Raw genomic sequence first — 15,601 nt, forward strand, 5'->3', positions numbered from 1 at the left:
CCACCTCGTCTTTCATAATTCTCACCTGTGCCCTTATCTCTATTTGTTCTTCTACACCAACCTCCTGGTACTTGTGGAATCTGTCTAGGGGTGGGTAGTACTCGGGCTTTTGGATCTCTCCTAATTTGCAATTTAAAACTTTCTTGGAGAGGGACTGGATTTAAGTTTGAGTAATTCAAAAACATTTCATAATGCAGAGTTTTGTTAATTTAGACAGATTTCTTCCCCACCCCGAATTCTGAATGAATGAATATGTTTTGTTGAGTCCTAGACACCCAGATCACTATGTTCTTACGGAATGTCTTATTCTGGAGGCCTACTGGATGGAAAGATTGGCTTAAGTTTTGTCTTCAAATTTTCATTTGGTTTGAAATTTGATCCATTCTGACAGCCCCATATTAAAAAAAAAAAATCTAAAGGTTTCTTAACCTTAATTCGTTGAGTACATTCTGCCTTCAAGTTAGACTTTTTAAAAAAGAGGGCAATGAGGAGTGATTCTTAGTTTCGTTCAATGAATTCATTACTGCTTTCTCCCTGCTTCAATTTTTTAGTTAGTACTGCTCACAAGAATTGTAACAAACCTTTATTTTTAAAGGCATTCTCTACCCCAGTACATATGCCCTTCCTTTGCACTTGCCAGCACAGTGTATTGCAGTGGTCTGTTTTCTGGTCTGCCTCTCCAAATAAAGGAGCTATGGGTTCTTTGTCTCCTATATTTTCAGTCTTTTCCTAAGACAGTGTCTACTCCATAGTAGATAATCAACAATGAGTTGAATGAATAATCTCTGAAGTTGCGGGCAGGGAGTGGTATGGTGCAGGCCATATGTCTCCCTTTTCTGAACACATACCTCTTGCTGTTGCACAGATTGTTAGATCATAAGATTAAATCTCGTCTGTGAACCACAGATCAAAACTTGTTGTGGTTTATATTGTTACCCCTAATCTAATCCCCACACACAATGAATTCAGCATTGGATTGACCACAAGGTATCCAACTGAACAGTGGCTACTTTTTAATCATCTGCTAGGAATCAATTTCAAGCTAGGCACTGTAGAGGTTACATATGAAAGGTAATGGGCCAAGACCATTCCCAGATGCCAAAATTTTATAACCTACTTAATGAAGGAAGTGAAATCACTGGAGTTTTAGCTAAGGCAATATAAAAAGAAAATGGGGGGAATTCCCTGGCAGTCCAGTGGTTAGGGCTCCCCATGTCCACTGCAAGGGTCACAGGTTCGATCCCTGGTCAGGAAACTAAGATCCTGCATGCCCTGTGGCGTGACCAAAAAAAAAAAAAAAAAGTGGGATTAGAAAATATTGATGATCCTGGTGAAAGGAATACTATCAGGGCTAGGGTTACTCAAGGCTTTGAAGATGAGGATTTGCATTGGCCCTTAAGGCATAAGGCTATAGGGTTAACTCTTCAAAGATAACTCTCATGTTACAGTTTACAGATGAATGCACTGTGTTATCAAGGTCTGAGGCTGTTAGTTATTTGAATCATGTATGTGTAATTAATTGTCGTTCAGTTTCTGTGCTCTCCGAGAAATCCAATTATTTGACTTCAACTTGAATAGAGCCAGGCAATGCTCTGGCCAGGCCAAGGAGATAGCCGGCTTTCCTGACAATTATATTTCTCTTTGTAAATGAATACTTTTCATTTTCATTGAAGGCTTTCAAAATAGGACCTTATCAGCATCAAAAATTATCCCTACAGTTGACATTTACCTTGAGTTAAGAGAAAAGTTTTTCTGCTTACTAAAATGAAATGTCTTTAAAATGTAAACCTTTTTTTTTTTTTTTTTTGGCCACCCCTCTCGGCTTGTGAGATCTTAGTTCCCTGACCAGGTATTGAACCCGGGCCCTGACAGTGAGAGTGCCAAGTCCTAACCACTGGACCGCCAGGGAATTCCCTGTAAACCATTTTAAAGTATATAAGGTACAAAGTAAAAAACATCCATATTCCTACTTACTTCATACCCTAATAATAATAAAAAAAATTATATAATACTAATAAGCCAGGATTAAGAGCTCAGTCTATATATTTGTACACATACCTACCATCAATTCACCTATCAGCTTTACCCTTCCTTCAGACAAAAGCTGAAGAACCGCTATGCCCACAATTTCTGTAGCCATCGTACATTTCTCTCTACTGTAATGAAAGTTGTTTTAGAAGAAAGGCACAAACTGTAATTATGTAGTTTCCTCCTGTTATATTAAAGTCCACGAACAAGTATCCCTACATTTTTGGGCAGAATGATTAAATCCTAGGAAGAGCAACAAGTTCCCCTTCATTCCTGGCCCCTGTGCATCCTCTCCTCCCCCAGGCCACAGTTTCGACAGTCAGAGCTGTGAGACCTGCTCCTAAAGAAGAGGGGAGTATTCTCCAGGCCACTGCTACGTCAAATTGTTCAAGCAGTCTCTCCCTATGAATTTTATCTAACCAGTGTTCTAACTGCCTATTCATGTAGGAAACTCTTTATCTTTCTTAGTGCACTTTGTGCCATATTTGGAATAATTGTAGACATTTAAGCCCAAGAGTTTTCCTGGTAACCTTAGCCTTAACAAGTGTTTAGGGCTTAGAGACCTACAAGTGTGATAGAGGTGGAAGGCTGAAGCCCACGGTGCTAGCACAAGGCAAGCATGACATTCCAGGACCACCTGAAACCCCAAGCAACTCCCACCCACTGCGTGGAAAACCAGAGATGGGCGAGGTTCTTCAATCATTACTGAAAAGAGCTTTGAAAGTTTCACTTGTTAGAAAGCTCTGCTTATTCTAATTCCTTAGCTGAATTAGCCAAATTAAACGCATGGCAGAGAAACTCGAATTATGCTTTGAGATATGGTTTCTCCACCAAAGGGAATATCCTAAAAAATTTCAGATATTATTATTATTCCACTGTATATAAAAGCTGAAGTTTTGATCAAAGAGTGTTGTTTGGAGAGCAGTGCACATAATACTCACTCTTTTGCCAGCTCCATTGATATTTGTTCCAAAGAGCATCCCTTTGTTTCGGGTATAAACACAACAACAAAAACCAGAGATGCTAGACTCATAATTGTATATATAAAGCACACACATGGCAGGCCAATGAGATCTAGAGAGGACAAAAGAAATTGGTTAGAGATGCATTTTGTGTTGCTTTCATCCCATTTGTGGACAGCTGCTTCTTACAGCATATATGAAAACATATGTATTTTCAAACATGCTGGTTGTACCCAGGGAAATAGCAATCACAAATTAAAAATATAGCCAGCCTCTGAAAGTTTCATTTTCACAAACAACCCCAGCTTTCTCTGGTAAAGTGAATAGCAGTCTTGTAAATATCACAGTTTAAACCCAATGCCATCTTCTTGGTGAACATAATACTTTTCGTCTTCAAAATGGTAATAGAGGGCTTCCCTGGTGCCGCAGTGGTTGAGAGTCCGCCCGCGATGCGGGGGACACGGGTTCGTGCACCGGTCCGGGAGGATCCCACGTGCCGCGGAGCGGCTTGGCCCGTGAGCCATGGCCGCTGGGCCTGCGCGTCCGCAGCCTGTGCTCTGCAGCGGGAGAGGCCACAACAGTGAGAGGCCCGTGTACCGCAAAAAAAAAACACCCCAAAACCAAAAACAAACAAAATGGTAATAGAAATGCTCATTGCCAAAAAAAAAAACAAAAAACCTCAAACAACACAGAAACACATAAAACAGGAGGTAAACTATCTCCTCTCTCCTCACCCTCTACCATTCCTCTCTTGGGAATCCCCGCCATAGCAGTTTGGTTTCTACTTGGTAGACATTTTTAAAGACCTATTTATACAGATGGACTCTTCTTGGAATGAGCTCCCCCTTCTTTTCTCTGATTTGAATAAATCGTTTCCTGTTGGCAATATTTCATCATTTTAGTAGCTGGCAGTATTTGTAATACTGCTTCCTGGATTCAGAGAAAAAAAGTGATAATGGTTCGAATGAAAGGCATTGACTTGCTAAGATGCATCAGCAAGAAGCAGGACCCTCCAGGTTCTGATGGATCTCACCCGCCAACCTAGTTTTCCCTCTGAGCGCTTCTAGCCAGAGGTACAGTCCCTTTGTAGTACTGACCAAGGTCAAGGTATGTTAGCTGGTGAGAGGTGGCCCCCGATGCACTTGAGTCTGCCCTTGCACTGCGGCACCCCAGGCTCAGCGGAAAGTCCAGTGTGGCCAGGAGCAGGGAGGAGGAGGCTGGATTTTTTTGAACACAGGCTCAGACCAGCCACAGACTGAAACAATGCAAATAGCCCTTAGCGGCCACAAATCACAACTGGTCAGTCGGGAACATTGACTGAGCAGTTATGCGGAAGGCATTTGGTAATGCAAAGTGGAAGGAGCTATGCATATTAACCACTTATAGGTCAGCTGGGCTGAGGTGGGGAGAAGCAGAGAGAAGGAACAGCTCTGCAGTCCTTCTGGCAATTTTAATTGAAGTCCGCTCCCTCTGTGCTTTTCTTGGTGCTAACACAGGGTTTTGTCCAAGAGAGTGCTTAATAAAGTGCTTGGAGAATTGGTCCTTCTTTCCTCTCTGGGGCATAAAACCAGAAAATAAAAAGTGGAAAAAAAAAAACCCAAAACGTCATCTCAGCAAACTTATATGCTCTTCTGTTTGAGTATTTTCAGTAACAAGGAGCTCATCACTTATCAAAAATGCACACTACATTGTGAGTCAGCCCTGTCTGTTTCAAACACATTCCTCACTCATTCCTAAGCCCAAGCCTACCTTCCGGGAACTTGGGTTCAGAGGTTCTGCTTTGTCCTCTGGATCAGCCTTCCTCATCCCTTCTTCACAAAAATGGCACAAATATTTGAATGCACCTCCATCCCTTGCTGAGCATCCTCTTGTCCAAGTCAAACTCCCAAACTCTTGCAACCGTTCTTCACAGACCATAGGTCACCTGCCATGTTATCCAGGTCGCCCTCCCTTGGTGGGCACACTGCAACCCTCATCAAATATTTTACTCAGAGCTGAGAGCAATACTGCAGTACATACATTACTGCATAATACAGTATATACTGTATTATGAGCACAGCAGAGTATGTCTGTGTCTCTGGTACACTCTGTTCTTATTGATACAGCTGAAATTGTGCTAAAAGTTGGTGTCCAAGGGCTTGCCACCAAGCAGAACCCTTATATCTTTTACTTGGAAAATTGATTTTTGAAAAGAAGTACAGAATTTCAAACTTAGTCCAATGAAATGTCATTTATAGGTTTGAGCTCATTCCAGAATTTTTTTTTTAATGAGTATGCTTTCCCAACATTTGTTCTAAGAGCCCATGCAGAACTTCTGAATCTTCATCAAGCTCATCCTGTGTATTAGCTATCCTTCCCAGAAATTCGTGTCGTCTTTATTCAACCTTCATCATTTCCATTTTCTTTTATATTTCTCCTTCTCCATATAAACAGTAGGTAAGTGTGTGTGTTGTGTGTGTGTGAGAAGGTGAAGAGCACGGGTCTATGTGTGTGATCTAAGCAGGAGACGTACGGTTGGTGCAAATGACCAGTTCCTGTGTTTCCTTTCATCTTGGGCTATTTCCAAAAATGTAGGACATAAATATTTTAAAATTTTGTGTAAAAACCCAAACTGTGCTTAATTAATAACTCTAAAAGTTCATTTCCAAAAGTAGATATACTCCAAAAAAAGTCAACAAGATTCAGAAGTACTACATATAGATATATACTTTTTTGACTATACATCCACTTTTGAAATGGTATCAATATATATTATCTCTGTATTATAGATACTATTTAATATTTATGCATTATATATATATACATATAAAAGGAAGGGATGAAAACTCAGCTCATTGGTCAGTTTTGGAGGATGCTGGGGAACTACCTCATTATTTTGAAAAGTAGAAAATAAAGAGAAAGTTTCAAACATTAATCTTGGCTTTCTTATATGATTCATACTTCGGGGCAGGCAAATAACTAATGAGAAGAAATTTCTCCTTAAGAGAAGTATTGCTGATAAAAAACTTAGTAGGAATAATGAAATGAAGATAACGGATCTGGGAAATGATCCTCAAAGGATGCAGGCATGACAAAGTGGGAGATAAGCACACAGGACATGCCTCTGATGGCAGGACACAGGCCATCACCTGGGAAGGAGTTTGCAAATAAACAAGAAAATCTAAATCTTTGTCAGCCTCTACATCTAAATAGCAGTTTACAGGAAACACAAAGGACAGAGGGTCACGTGATGTGACTACAATCGGCAAATCCAACCCCGGGGAAAACCCTATGAAACAAACGACCCAGTTTCTTCATTAAAAATATAAAGTGTAGGGGGAGGAGAAATGGAGGTGAAACGTACAGATTATGAGACATATCAATTAAGTATTTGGATTGTGATTCAAACAAACTATAAAAAATAATTGTGAGACAATTGGAAGGATGTGAACACAGACTGGATACTTGATACCAAGAGACTATTAATAGTATAAGATTTTTAGGTGTGATAAGGATGTTGAAGTTATAGTGTTTAAATGTCTTATCTTTTAGAGGTCCCTGCTGAAATTTTAGAGACAAAATGACATGTTTGGACAATGACTCCAAATAATTTGGGGGGCAGAGCAGGTGGGGTCATAAATGAAGACTGATAAAGTTTTAAATTGGGTGGTCAGTACATCAGGTTCACTACCATTCTCTTTACTTTTGAGTGTGTTGACGAGAAAATGTTTTTCAGGCGAGTGTGCTTCCCTAAGATTTGTCCTAAGAGCACAAAAGGCGTTAGAGGAAAGCGAGTTCTTACCTGTCACAGTCAAAAAGGTCAGAGAGATGAGGAGATTGATGCCCCAGTTCATGCTAGAAGTTAGAGCCATGGCTCGTCCTCGAATTCCACCAGGAAAAATCTCACTCAGCACCAGCCAGGGCACTGGAAGACAAGGAAGAGTGGGTGGGGGACAGCAAAGTGATCAAAAAGCCATTGAAGCTGAGGGCCAGCCCACTGACCTCTGCCCTAGTCCCTCGTGATCTGTGGTTGGAGAGCAGGGCCATGTCCTTTTACAGGACGAGGGAGGAGAGAGTGTGCTTCCTCCTCACCTCCAATCAAGTGAGAAGGGATTCAGGAGAAACACTGAGAGAGCTTGACAATGGTCCCTGGAAGTAGAGGGAGGGACATAAAGGGCTGGTAGGGGACACTGGCCTGAGACACGCAAACAGAAAGGGCAGTGGCTAGGGCCATCTGCCCACGACAAGGGGCAGCTATGAGCCTCAGTGCCAGAACCCGGATCTATCTGCTTTCCTCTGGACCCTTACCTGTAACCTCCTCTGCCCCCGACCTTTGCCAAGTCCAACATCATAGCTACTGAGTGGGTAGGAAGTAGAGCCAGGAGGGCGGAGGAAGGAGGCTGGCTCCTCTCCCCTCCCCCACTTGGGCTTCCTGGCCTGTGGCAAGCTGGGTGGAGAGAAGCTCTCAATTAGACAGAGCTCCAGGATTCGGTGTTACGCCAGGCCAAACATTTGACTTTCTGAAAGGAGACGACTCTTGGCACGAAAACTGATCAGAGGACTTTTTATGATCTGAGAGTGACACAAAACATTATAGGACCTGCCTGACGGGATTAGAAAGGGCAGCAGAGGAGCAAATTAACTTGTCTTCTGCTCACAGCCTATCAAATCCAGTTTGCCAAATAGCTACCAGTTCTTCCAATGGGCTGAGACCTTTACAAACCTTATCTCATTTGATCCTCGCTGAATTCCTACCAGATAGGAACTATATCGCTCTCCCTCTTTTATAGAAGAGGAAATGGAGGCTTAAAGGAGTTCATAATTTGCCAAGGTCCCAGAGCTCAGAGGTGGCAGCAGAGGTGGCGCTGAGCCTGGGCAGCCTCTGGAACTCATGCTTCTTCATCTTGGTGCTCTCTTGGGGGTGGCTCAATAAATATTCGTTAATGAATACATAAATGTGGAGTATCAGCACCTCTGATTCTGAGGAAAGAAGGGCTTAGGAGCTGTCCCAGCCCTGCTCCCTGCTGGCTAAGTCACATTGTGTTGCAAAGCCGGTGTTCAGATACAGACCAGATGCATCTTCTTGCCCGAGAGGAGGCGGTGTGAGGGAAGAAGCGAGAGGCCAGGGAGCGGCCCCCCGCCAGCAACCACCTGGGCTGCCAGGGCCAGCCAGAATCCTGGAGCAGTCACCTGTGTCTCTGATTGAAAAGTCACCTCTCACGACAAGGTCATGCTCTGTAGAGAAAACACCTGCTCCGAGTAAATGTGCTGTTTTAAAGTAAGAAAAATATTTAAATTATACAAGAGGGCTGGAAACACATTTTTTTTCTTGATTATCTTCTCCAAGTGAATCTACGTAGGGCGGGGGCGAGAACCGTAACCAAAGGAACATGATTATTATTGTTCTAATTAATAGGGAATTCAAAAATAACATTCCAGATCCCTCCCCTCCACTCTTTCCCCCAGAAGACCTTCACTAGATTCTTGCAGATTATATCCTTGGAGACGGGTGCAAAGCTCAGGTAACCTTGCCTTGAGGTTTGCAAGACAGGGGATCTGGATCTGAGTAGAATGACAGCTGCATAATTCTGGTGAAGCCTTTGTAATGACCTGTCCTTGGGCAAATACAAGATGAAAGTATGTAAGTCCACTCTGTTGAAGATAAATGATCTATGCTGCAAGCCAATCCCCCAGGCCCCTTCCTGCCTTGGGTATTTGGTGAGGGTAGGGGTGGAGCAGAGCGTTCCTTATGGTCTTTTGCTCTAGCAGCCGTGAGGAAAAGGTGGGGGAATGGACATGCTGATTTTCTTTGACAAGAGTTAGCACTGGTTTTCTTGATCTACTTCCATCCCCACTTCATCACCTCTGATATACCCCACTTCCCCTCCCCACCTTGCATCATGATGGCTTCTTGGAATTATTTGGTGGGGTTTGGGGAAAATCCTTTCCACGCTGTCCTCAGATGAGAATGAGTTGATCCTGCTGTTACAGAGAGTGGTGGATCTTACCAACAAGAAGATGGGACAGTTGCACAAAGCACTAGTTATAAGTGCTCAGTCTGAACTGTCGAGGGCTCACCTAAAAGCACCCAGCAACCCCACTGAGGCCTGTCCTAGGCACGCATTCAGTGCAGCAGCCGAGCCAAGTTCTTGGGCAGTTTAACCAGTCAGTGAGCAATGAACTGAATACTGAAAAACAGACTTCCGTCAGTCTCTGATGGGCCCTGTTGTCAGGCAAAACTTACACCTGACATTTCCAAAAGTAATATATCATTGCTGAATGCGACTACTTCTTTTTTGATCTAGTGGAGAAAATTCAAGAATCGATGCCTTGGTTTTTGTAATATTGACAAACTGGATGTTGCAACAATTGACAAAGGTTTTGACAAGGATGGTTCAACACCCCCAATATGGAACCTGTCAAGTCAAAAATAAGGAGAGTAAATAATTAATAAATATTTGTAAATTAATTAATTAATTAATTAATAATGTTAAAATAATTTTAACAATGATCTCAGAACCATAAAAATCGCAGGTTATCAGATCCAGAGAGTGTGAAATAAAAATCTGAAAGTGGAACTTGCAGCAAGATAGAATTTACTGAGAGGGTAAAGTCTTTCCATGGAAGACTTAGGAGCAAGATGGTGCCAGAATCTTATAGGCCTCCATGTTGCCTGAAAAAGGGCTGTGAGCACCCAAAGCAGAAGGAATGGAGAAGCTCTTTCAATTCATAAGTAAAGAGCAAAGAGGTATAAATCATCACATGTGGATATATATTGGTATTCAATAATAACAGGTGGAAGTTTTTTTGTTGTTGTTTGAATCCCTAATGTTTTTCCAATGAGATGGCCTAATTTCTCTCCAACAAAAATCAAGCTATTGTCACATGCCACAGTAAAATGGTGGCTCTCTCTGGCTGTCCTCATTATCCCCTTCCCTGATGACAGGCCCACAGGGGGTGCTTTGGGCTATCTGCTCGTGAGGAATCCACAGAGTAGTCAGAGATATAATAACTCTTCTACAGTGAATGAAGCTACTCACTGCAGCTTAGCAGGCCCTGCAACAATTCTCCTCGATGCCTGTTATTTCACCTTTAACCCCATTATTCCAGGCCCACCTCAGCAATATGTACTTGTGTAAATGTCAGAGTCTGCACGTGTCTTTAAAGTCTTCTCTAGGTTACAAGGGTTGAGGAAATTTTGGTCTTGCTGGGAGCTAATTGTCCACAAATATTGAACCTCATATTTCACATGGCATTAAATCACCAGGGCTGCCCATCAGAACTTGCCTGATCCAGATGAGATCTGCAGAGTTTATGGCTGTACAGAGTGTCATAAAAAGACCATGAAGGACAAATACGTTGAAATGTCTTTGTTTGCAATGGAGGACATGAACTTGAATGAATAGGGCCAATCAGTGGGAATGGCTGAGCTCTGTTGCATATCAACAGCCACACTTAGCTCCTCCCTCCTCCATATTTCAGCCACTGCTGAACATTTTTTTCCACTGAGGCTGTCATTTCTCTCCCTGTGCTTTCAGATTCAACCCCCGCAGCATTTCAGGCATGCTTTCCATTTGGCTTGAGCATTTTCTGAACCACCTGGCATGGCAGCCTCAGGTTTGAAAGACTCATGGAGGCCTTGAAACTCTTACCAGGGAACTCCTAGTAACTTTGGAGGAAGTTCTACACTTAGGCTGCAGAGTTCTCAACAACTTGATGGAGCCAGTGTCCTATACTTTGTAGGAGTGAAGCCAGTTAAATTATGGCCCCGTAAGTTCCTTGAGTGGGAAAGTCTTGTCCTTTAAAAATATACTCCACCGTAGGCCACCATCTCCAATATCATCAGTGATACTGTAGCTTTACTTTATTTTTATTTTTTGTATTCTCCCTTTTCTCAGTCTCTCTGAGTTTTGCTTACTCCTGGCCTCTTTTAAAATACTTTTTTTCAAGAATATGATCTTGGATTACTTAACAGGAAAACAATGAAATAAAACCTCAATGTTCCTAATCTTTCTATCTTAATGATTTCTAGTCAGAATCAACCGAAATGATTTCTTAAAATATTTTTTAGGAAATTGGATTAAATGAAATAACCCTTAATAAAAAATGCCAGAGTTAAAAATGGAACCCTTTTGTGATCAGGTACTAATTGGGAATAAGAACGGTGGCAGTGGTCTCCAAACTTTCTTGCTTGTGTAGCCTTTAAAATAATTAGAAAAACTAAGTACTTTCTTTCATTTATAAATCAACATCTAACATTTTTTTACCATATAAATTTAAATGACAGCAAAAGATGCAATTTCTATGGTATTTTTAAACTCTATATTTACAGTAGAGAATAATTATATCACTCAAGTATTTCCAGTGGAATTTAAATACAATACCTATTTGATACTCATCTTCATCCATTTAAAAATATAACAATAAGGCATTTAACATAAAGTTGACATCATTTTCAAATAGATGAAATGTGGGGGATTTCCTTGGCGGTCCAGTGGTTAAGACTCCATGCTTTCAATGCAGGGGACGCGGGTTCGATTCCTGGTCAGGGAACTAGGATCCCACATGCCCCGTGGCACAGGCCAAAAAAAAAAAAAAAAAAGGGAGATGAAATGTACTGTTTTCAAGAATAATAAAAATAGATGGGGAGTTGAAAAAGTTTTTTAATAGGAGTGTCACTACATTCTTTAAATTAACAACAAAAGTTTGTTGTAATGATATATCAGCTGATAGCTTGATTAGGTCATCCTACAGTTTTGTTGAAAGTAAATTATTAGAAATATCTAGGCTTATGAGAGAATTATTATCTAGTCATTAGAGTCATTTTTCCATATCACACCTACACCAATATTTCCAACTGTCTTTTGCATTAGCGTTCCTAAGGTTTTTATAATTGGGGACATATATCATAATAAGATTTCTGGTGGGTAACAGGTGTGCTTTCTTTTAAGTGGAAGAATAGTTATTACTGGCAAGACAGGGAAGAAGAAATTTTAGGAAACAGACTTTTCCTAAAAATCCAAAAATTGATTTCCTTTGATGTATCATTGAAGGAATATTCCAGAAAGTAGCCTCCAGGATTATGCTTATCCCAATTTGCAGATCACTGAACTAGAGTTCAAAAGGCAAAACAAAAAAGGGAAGGAGATACAAGAAATTAGTCTTTTCTGGTTTACACTATAACTTGAATGTCATGCTTCACATGTAACATTTTATACTGTGCTTTTTTCATGAACGATGCTTCAGACTCCAATGAGGAAAGTATTAATAGTTTTTAATGTTACAGGTGTTCCTTGGAAAAATGCTTAACATTGTGTTCTGAAAAACAATAAAGTAACAGGTGAATGCTGTGTTTATTAAGATAGTGTTAAAAACTTAGTCTGTTTCTTTAATGTCTTTACTGTCTGATATTTGTAATTTTCAAGGGCATGGGCCTATGATCATAGCGTGGGATGGAGAGGAAAGTTAAACACCGATGTATTATATTATGTGAAGAGTTGCCTTTGGTAATGTTGTAAATGGTGTTACTTCTCCTTGTTTAGCTGTGTTCATGCTACAAAAATGTAGTTTTAGACCCTTTGGTTCTATTAGGTACCACTGTGCATCATTTAACTCCAAAGAGGAGAGTGAGATTTAATTAGCTAAGGCACATATTTCTTTAAGTTTTTCCTCTTGCTTGGGTGCAAATTTAGTATAAAACCATTCAGATACTATTATTTGTTTACTTTGCATTATTGCAACGACTAACACCAGAGGACCATATAAATCACCACTTTAATCAAACAAAATAACTTTTAACTTAATTAACTGGAAAAAAAAGGAACAGTATTGGTGTGAATATTGATGATAACTGAAATGTAAGATTTAAAAGGAAAAAAAAAAGATTTGAAAGATATTAAAGGTAGACACAATTAACACAAACCCATTGTGTGAATACGATTGTATAATGGCTACATTTGATAATAAAATTCTCCTGTTTAAAGAATAATAATTTAATCAATATGCCTCTTCTCTAAGAATATGTGATTATCCAAGAAGAATGATAGAAAAAGAGGGTGAGCACTAAAAAGTCTTTGACGGTGATGGTTTGGAATATTAGGGGCCTGGTGTCTAGGAGGAAATATGAAGAATATCAAAATATCTTTGAAAACATTTGATATAATTCTGGTCTGCAACCCTTTGTTCTAAACCCTGTATATCTTAGAGTGAAGCAGCTGAGTAAACTTCCAAATTAGAACCTGCTGTTCCACACCCCTGGAATTGTCATAATTTTTAGCTGTACAAACAACACATAAACAATTGCTTTTGGAAGAGCTGGAGATATTTAGGTATAAAGTCTAAATTCAAATGTTATGGCAGATGAGTCATATGCTTCCTACTGATAACCATCCTCCAAAAGACTGGTTAAACTCCATAAAACCGAACAAAACAAAAAGCTAGGCTCTACAATCTTTGTACCTTAAGAAGTTCTAATTTCTTGTTTTAAACAGAAAATTGGCCTTTTCAGAGTATTTGAGTTGAAAGACGATTTTTCATGGGTCTCGCATTTCAGCATGTCTCATGAGAAAAAGCACCAATTTTGTTCCAGGCTGTCTTTCTAAGGATGTTCATAAAACAAACAACCTTGGAAGACAGAGTGTCCCCTCTAGAGCAAAGTTTTGTTTACTATCCAGTAAATTAAAGATAATGTCTCCCTCCAGGGGAAAAATCAGGCTGGCTTACTGTCTATTATAAAAGATTTGGGTTCCCTAAGCTTGGGGTTCCTCTCCTCTAAAATAACCCAGTCTAGGTATAGGTGTCACCTGGCCTGGTTCATAATGCCCTGTGGGTATTGGGGCCTGGGGAATTTGTGCAAATGCTGGTAGTCTGGCTATGGCTATTGCTATGAATAATAAACTGTCCTTTGTCTCTGACCAAGGAGTCTTGTGTCTTTGTCAAAATCCATGAAACTGAGGCTAACTTGTAAGCTTGCGAGTGGGCTCAAATATCAGCCAGTTTACAGTTCTTGAGAGTTTGATTACTTGTGGCTATGGTAGGATTTTTCTACAAAGATCTTTTATTGCTATTATTAACTTTAGACTTCCAGCTTACATCTGAGAAATTTAACGTGATTGTTAAGCCTGAGATAATCCACTGAAATATTTCTATAAGCTCTAACACTAATTAAGTAAACAAATTCCAGGCTCAGACTTCTACATATTTCTCTTAGGAAAACCAGGAAGGCGTTGTCTCAAATCTTTTTTGGAAAGAGTTAAGTTCTAAAACATTCAATTACTAAACCAAGGTAGGAATTATTATCCCATGATATGACTAATCTCAATCTCTCTCTTTTTTTTTTTTTTTTCCCACTCCAGGGGAAACGTTGAATCTTGTATTTGGAGCAAATATGGAAATTTGGAAATGAATATTTTGGCTAACACCATACATTTTTTTAAATGGCCTTAATTTTAGTAAATTTAAAACATGAAACTTCTTTAGTCATCAAATGAATTAGAGGTGGCCACACATCCTCAGTTGAATAGTTTTACTCAGATATAACTTTTGGTCAAATGTGCATGGGGTTCCCCACAAACCACTTTTATTTCTGATGGCCTAGATATTGACACAGATTCATACTAGAGAAGATCAGGATATGTCAACCCTAGACTAGAGAGACAGCTCCCCTTCATCACAGAAGCTGAGAGAGTTCCAGAAACTTTTTTTGACTCATCTAACAAATATTTCTTGAGCCCCTATTGTGGGCCAGGCCCTAGGTTAGGCTCAAGGAAACAACAATGAACAAGCCAAAGTTTGTGTGCACACAGGACACAGAGTCTAAATTAGTTGCACCAACTTAGAAGAATGGACAGTTGGGTGTTTCTCAACCTAAATCACACCTTTCACCTTTCGCCAAAGACTCAGAATTTTCTGTAACACCTGTCTGATAGCCTAGAAAACTCTCTTGACTGTAGGTAATGCAGAAATGAACCATATTTCAAGCAACACATGTATTTTCTTTAGTCTTGACCTAACTGGAATGGTGTGCATAGAAGGGAAGTGAGGAGGACCATGGCATCATAATTCAATATGTGGCTATGGAGCATCTGCTGTGTCTCCTGATGTGCCTTAAGCAAAATGACTGCTGGGGTCAGTGCTGGCCTTACCAAAGCTATACATCTCTTGTCTAGACTACGGCCAGATATTTTAAAATAGCACTAATGACTAAGTGTATTGAGTCCATGCCACACACCAGGCACTACACTAGGTACACGTCATACAAATGGCTTTGTTCAACCCCACAGTTACACTGTGAGGTGGATCAGGAAGCTGAAGCCTAGGGAGATGGATTCACCTGCCTGGAGTCCTACACTGTAGAGCTGTGATTCAAGGTCAGGCAGCCTAATGCCAAAGCGTAGTCTGAATTCACACACTGTTGTGTAGCCTCCACAGGCTTTCTGCTCTTCTCCTAAACCTCCAAGCTCACGTCTCCCTTAAGGCCACTTGATGTTATCCCTGATCCTTCTTGATTTTTCTTCATCACTCTTACCTCCACCTAAATGTTGACACTTCTCTCCTCCTGAAGTTGTATTATACATGTATTCATTTTCTGGCTTATTGCCTGTCCCCACCACTAGCTCCATTGGGGCGAGGTG

General features: G+C 40.5%; 1 protein-coding gene across 2 annotated transcripts in view; it reads right to left on the minus strand.

Moving 5' to 3' along the window:
* SLC2A12 (solute carrier family 2 member 12) overlaps window positions 1-15,601 on the minus strand; it is a 56,422-nt gene that overhangs the window by 9,858 nt on the left and 30,963 nt on the right. The window contains exons 3-5 of one of the 2 annotated variants that reach the window (XM_073789610.1): window positions 6,772-6,894; window positions 2,970-3,102; window positions 2,063-2,156 (exon numbers count right to left, since the gene is read on the minus strand). In XM_073789610.1, the coding sequence (XP_073645711.1) occupies window positions 2,063-2,156; window positions 2,970-3,102; window positions 6,772-6,894 (350 nt within the window). The remainder of the gene's footprint in view (window positions 1-2,062; window positions 2,157-2,969; window positions 3,103-6,771; window positions 6,895-15,601) is intronic. The other variant, XM_033867750.2, reaches the window with a different exon arrangement.

Source organism: Tursiops truncatus, chromosome 12, assembly GCF_011762595.2.
Source record: "Tursiops truncatus isolate mTurTru1 chromosome 12, mTurTru1.mat.Y, whole genome shotgun sequence".
NCBI lineage: Eukaryota > Metazoa > Chordata > Mammalia > Artiodactyla > Delphinidae > Tursiops > Tursiops truncatus.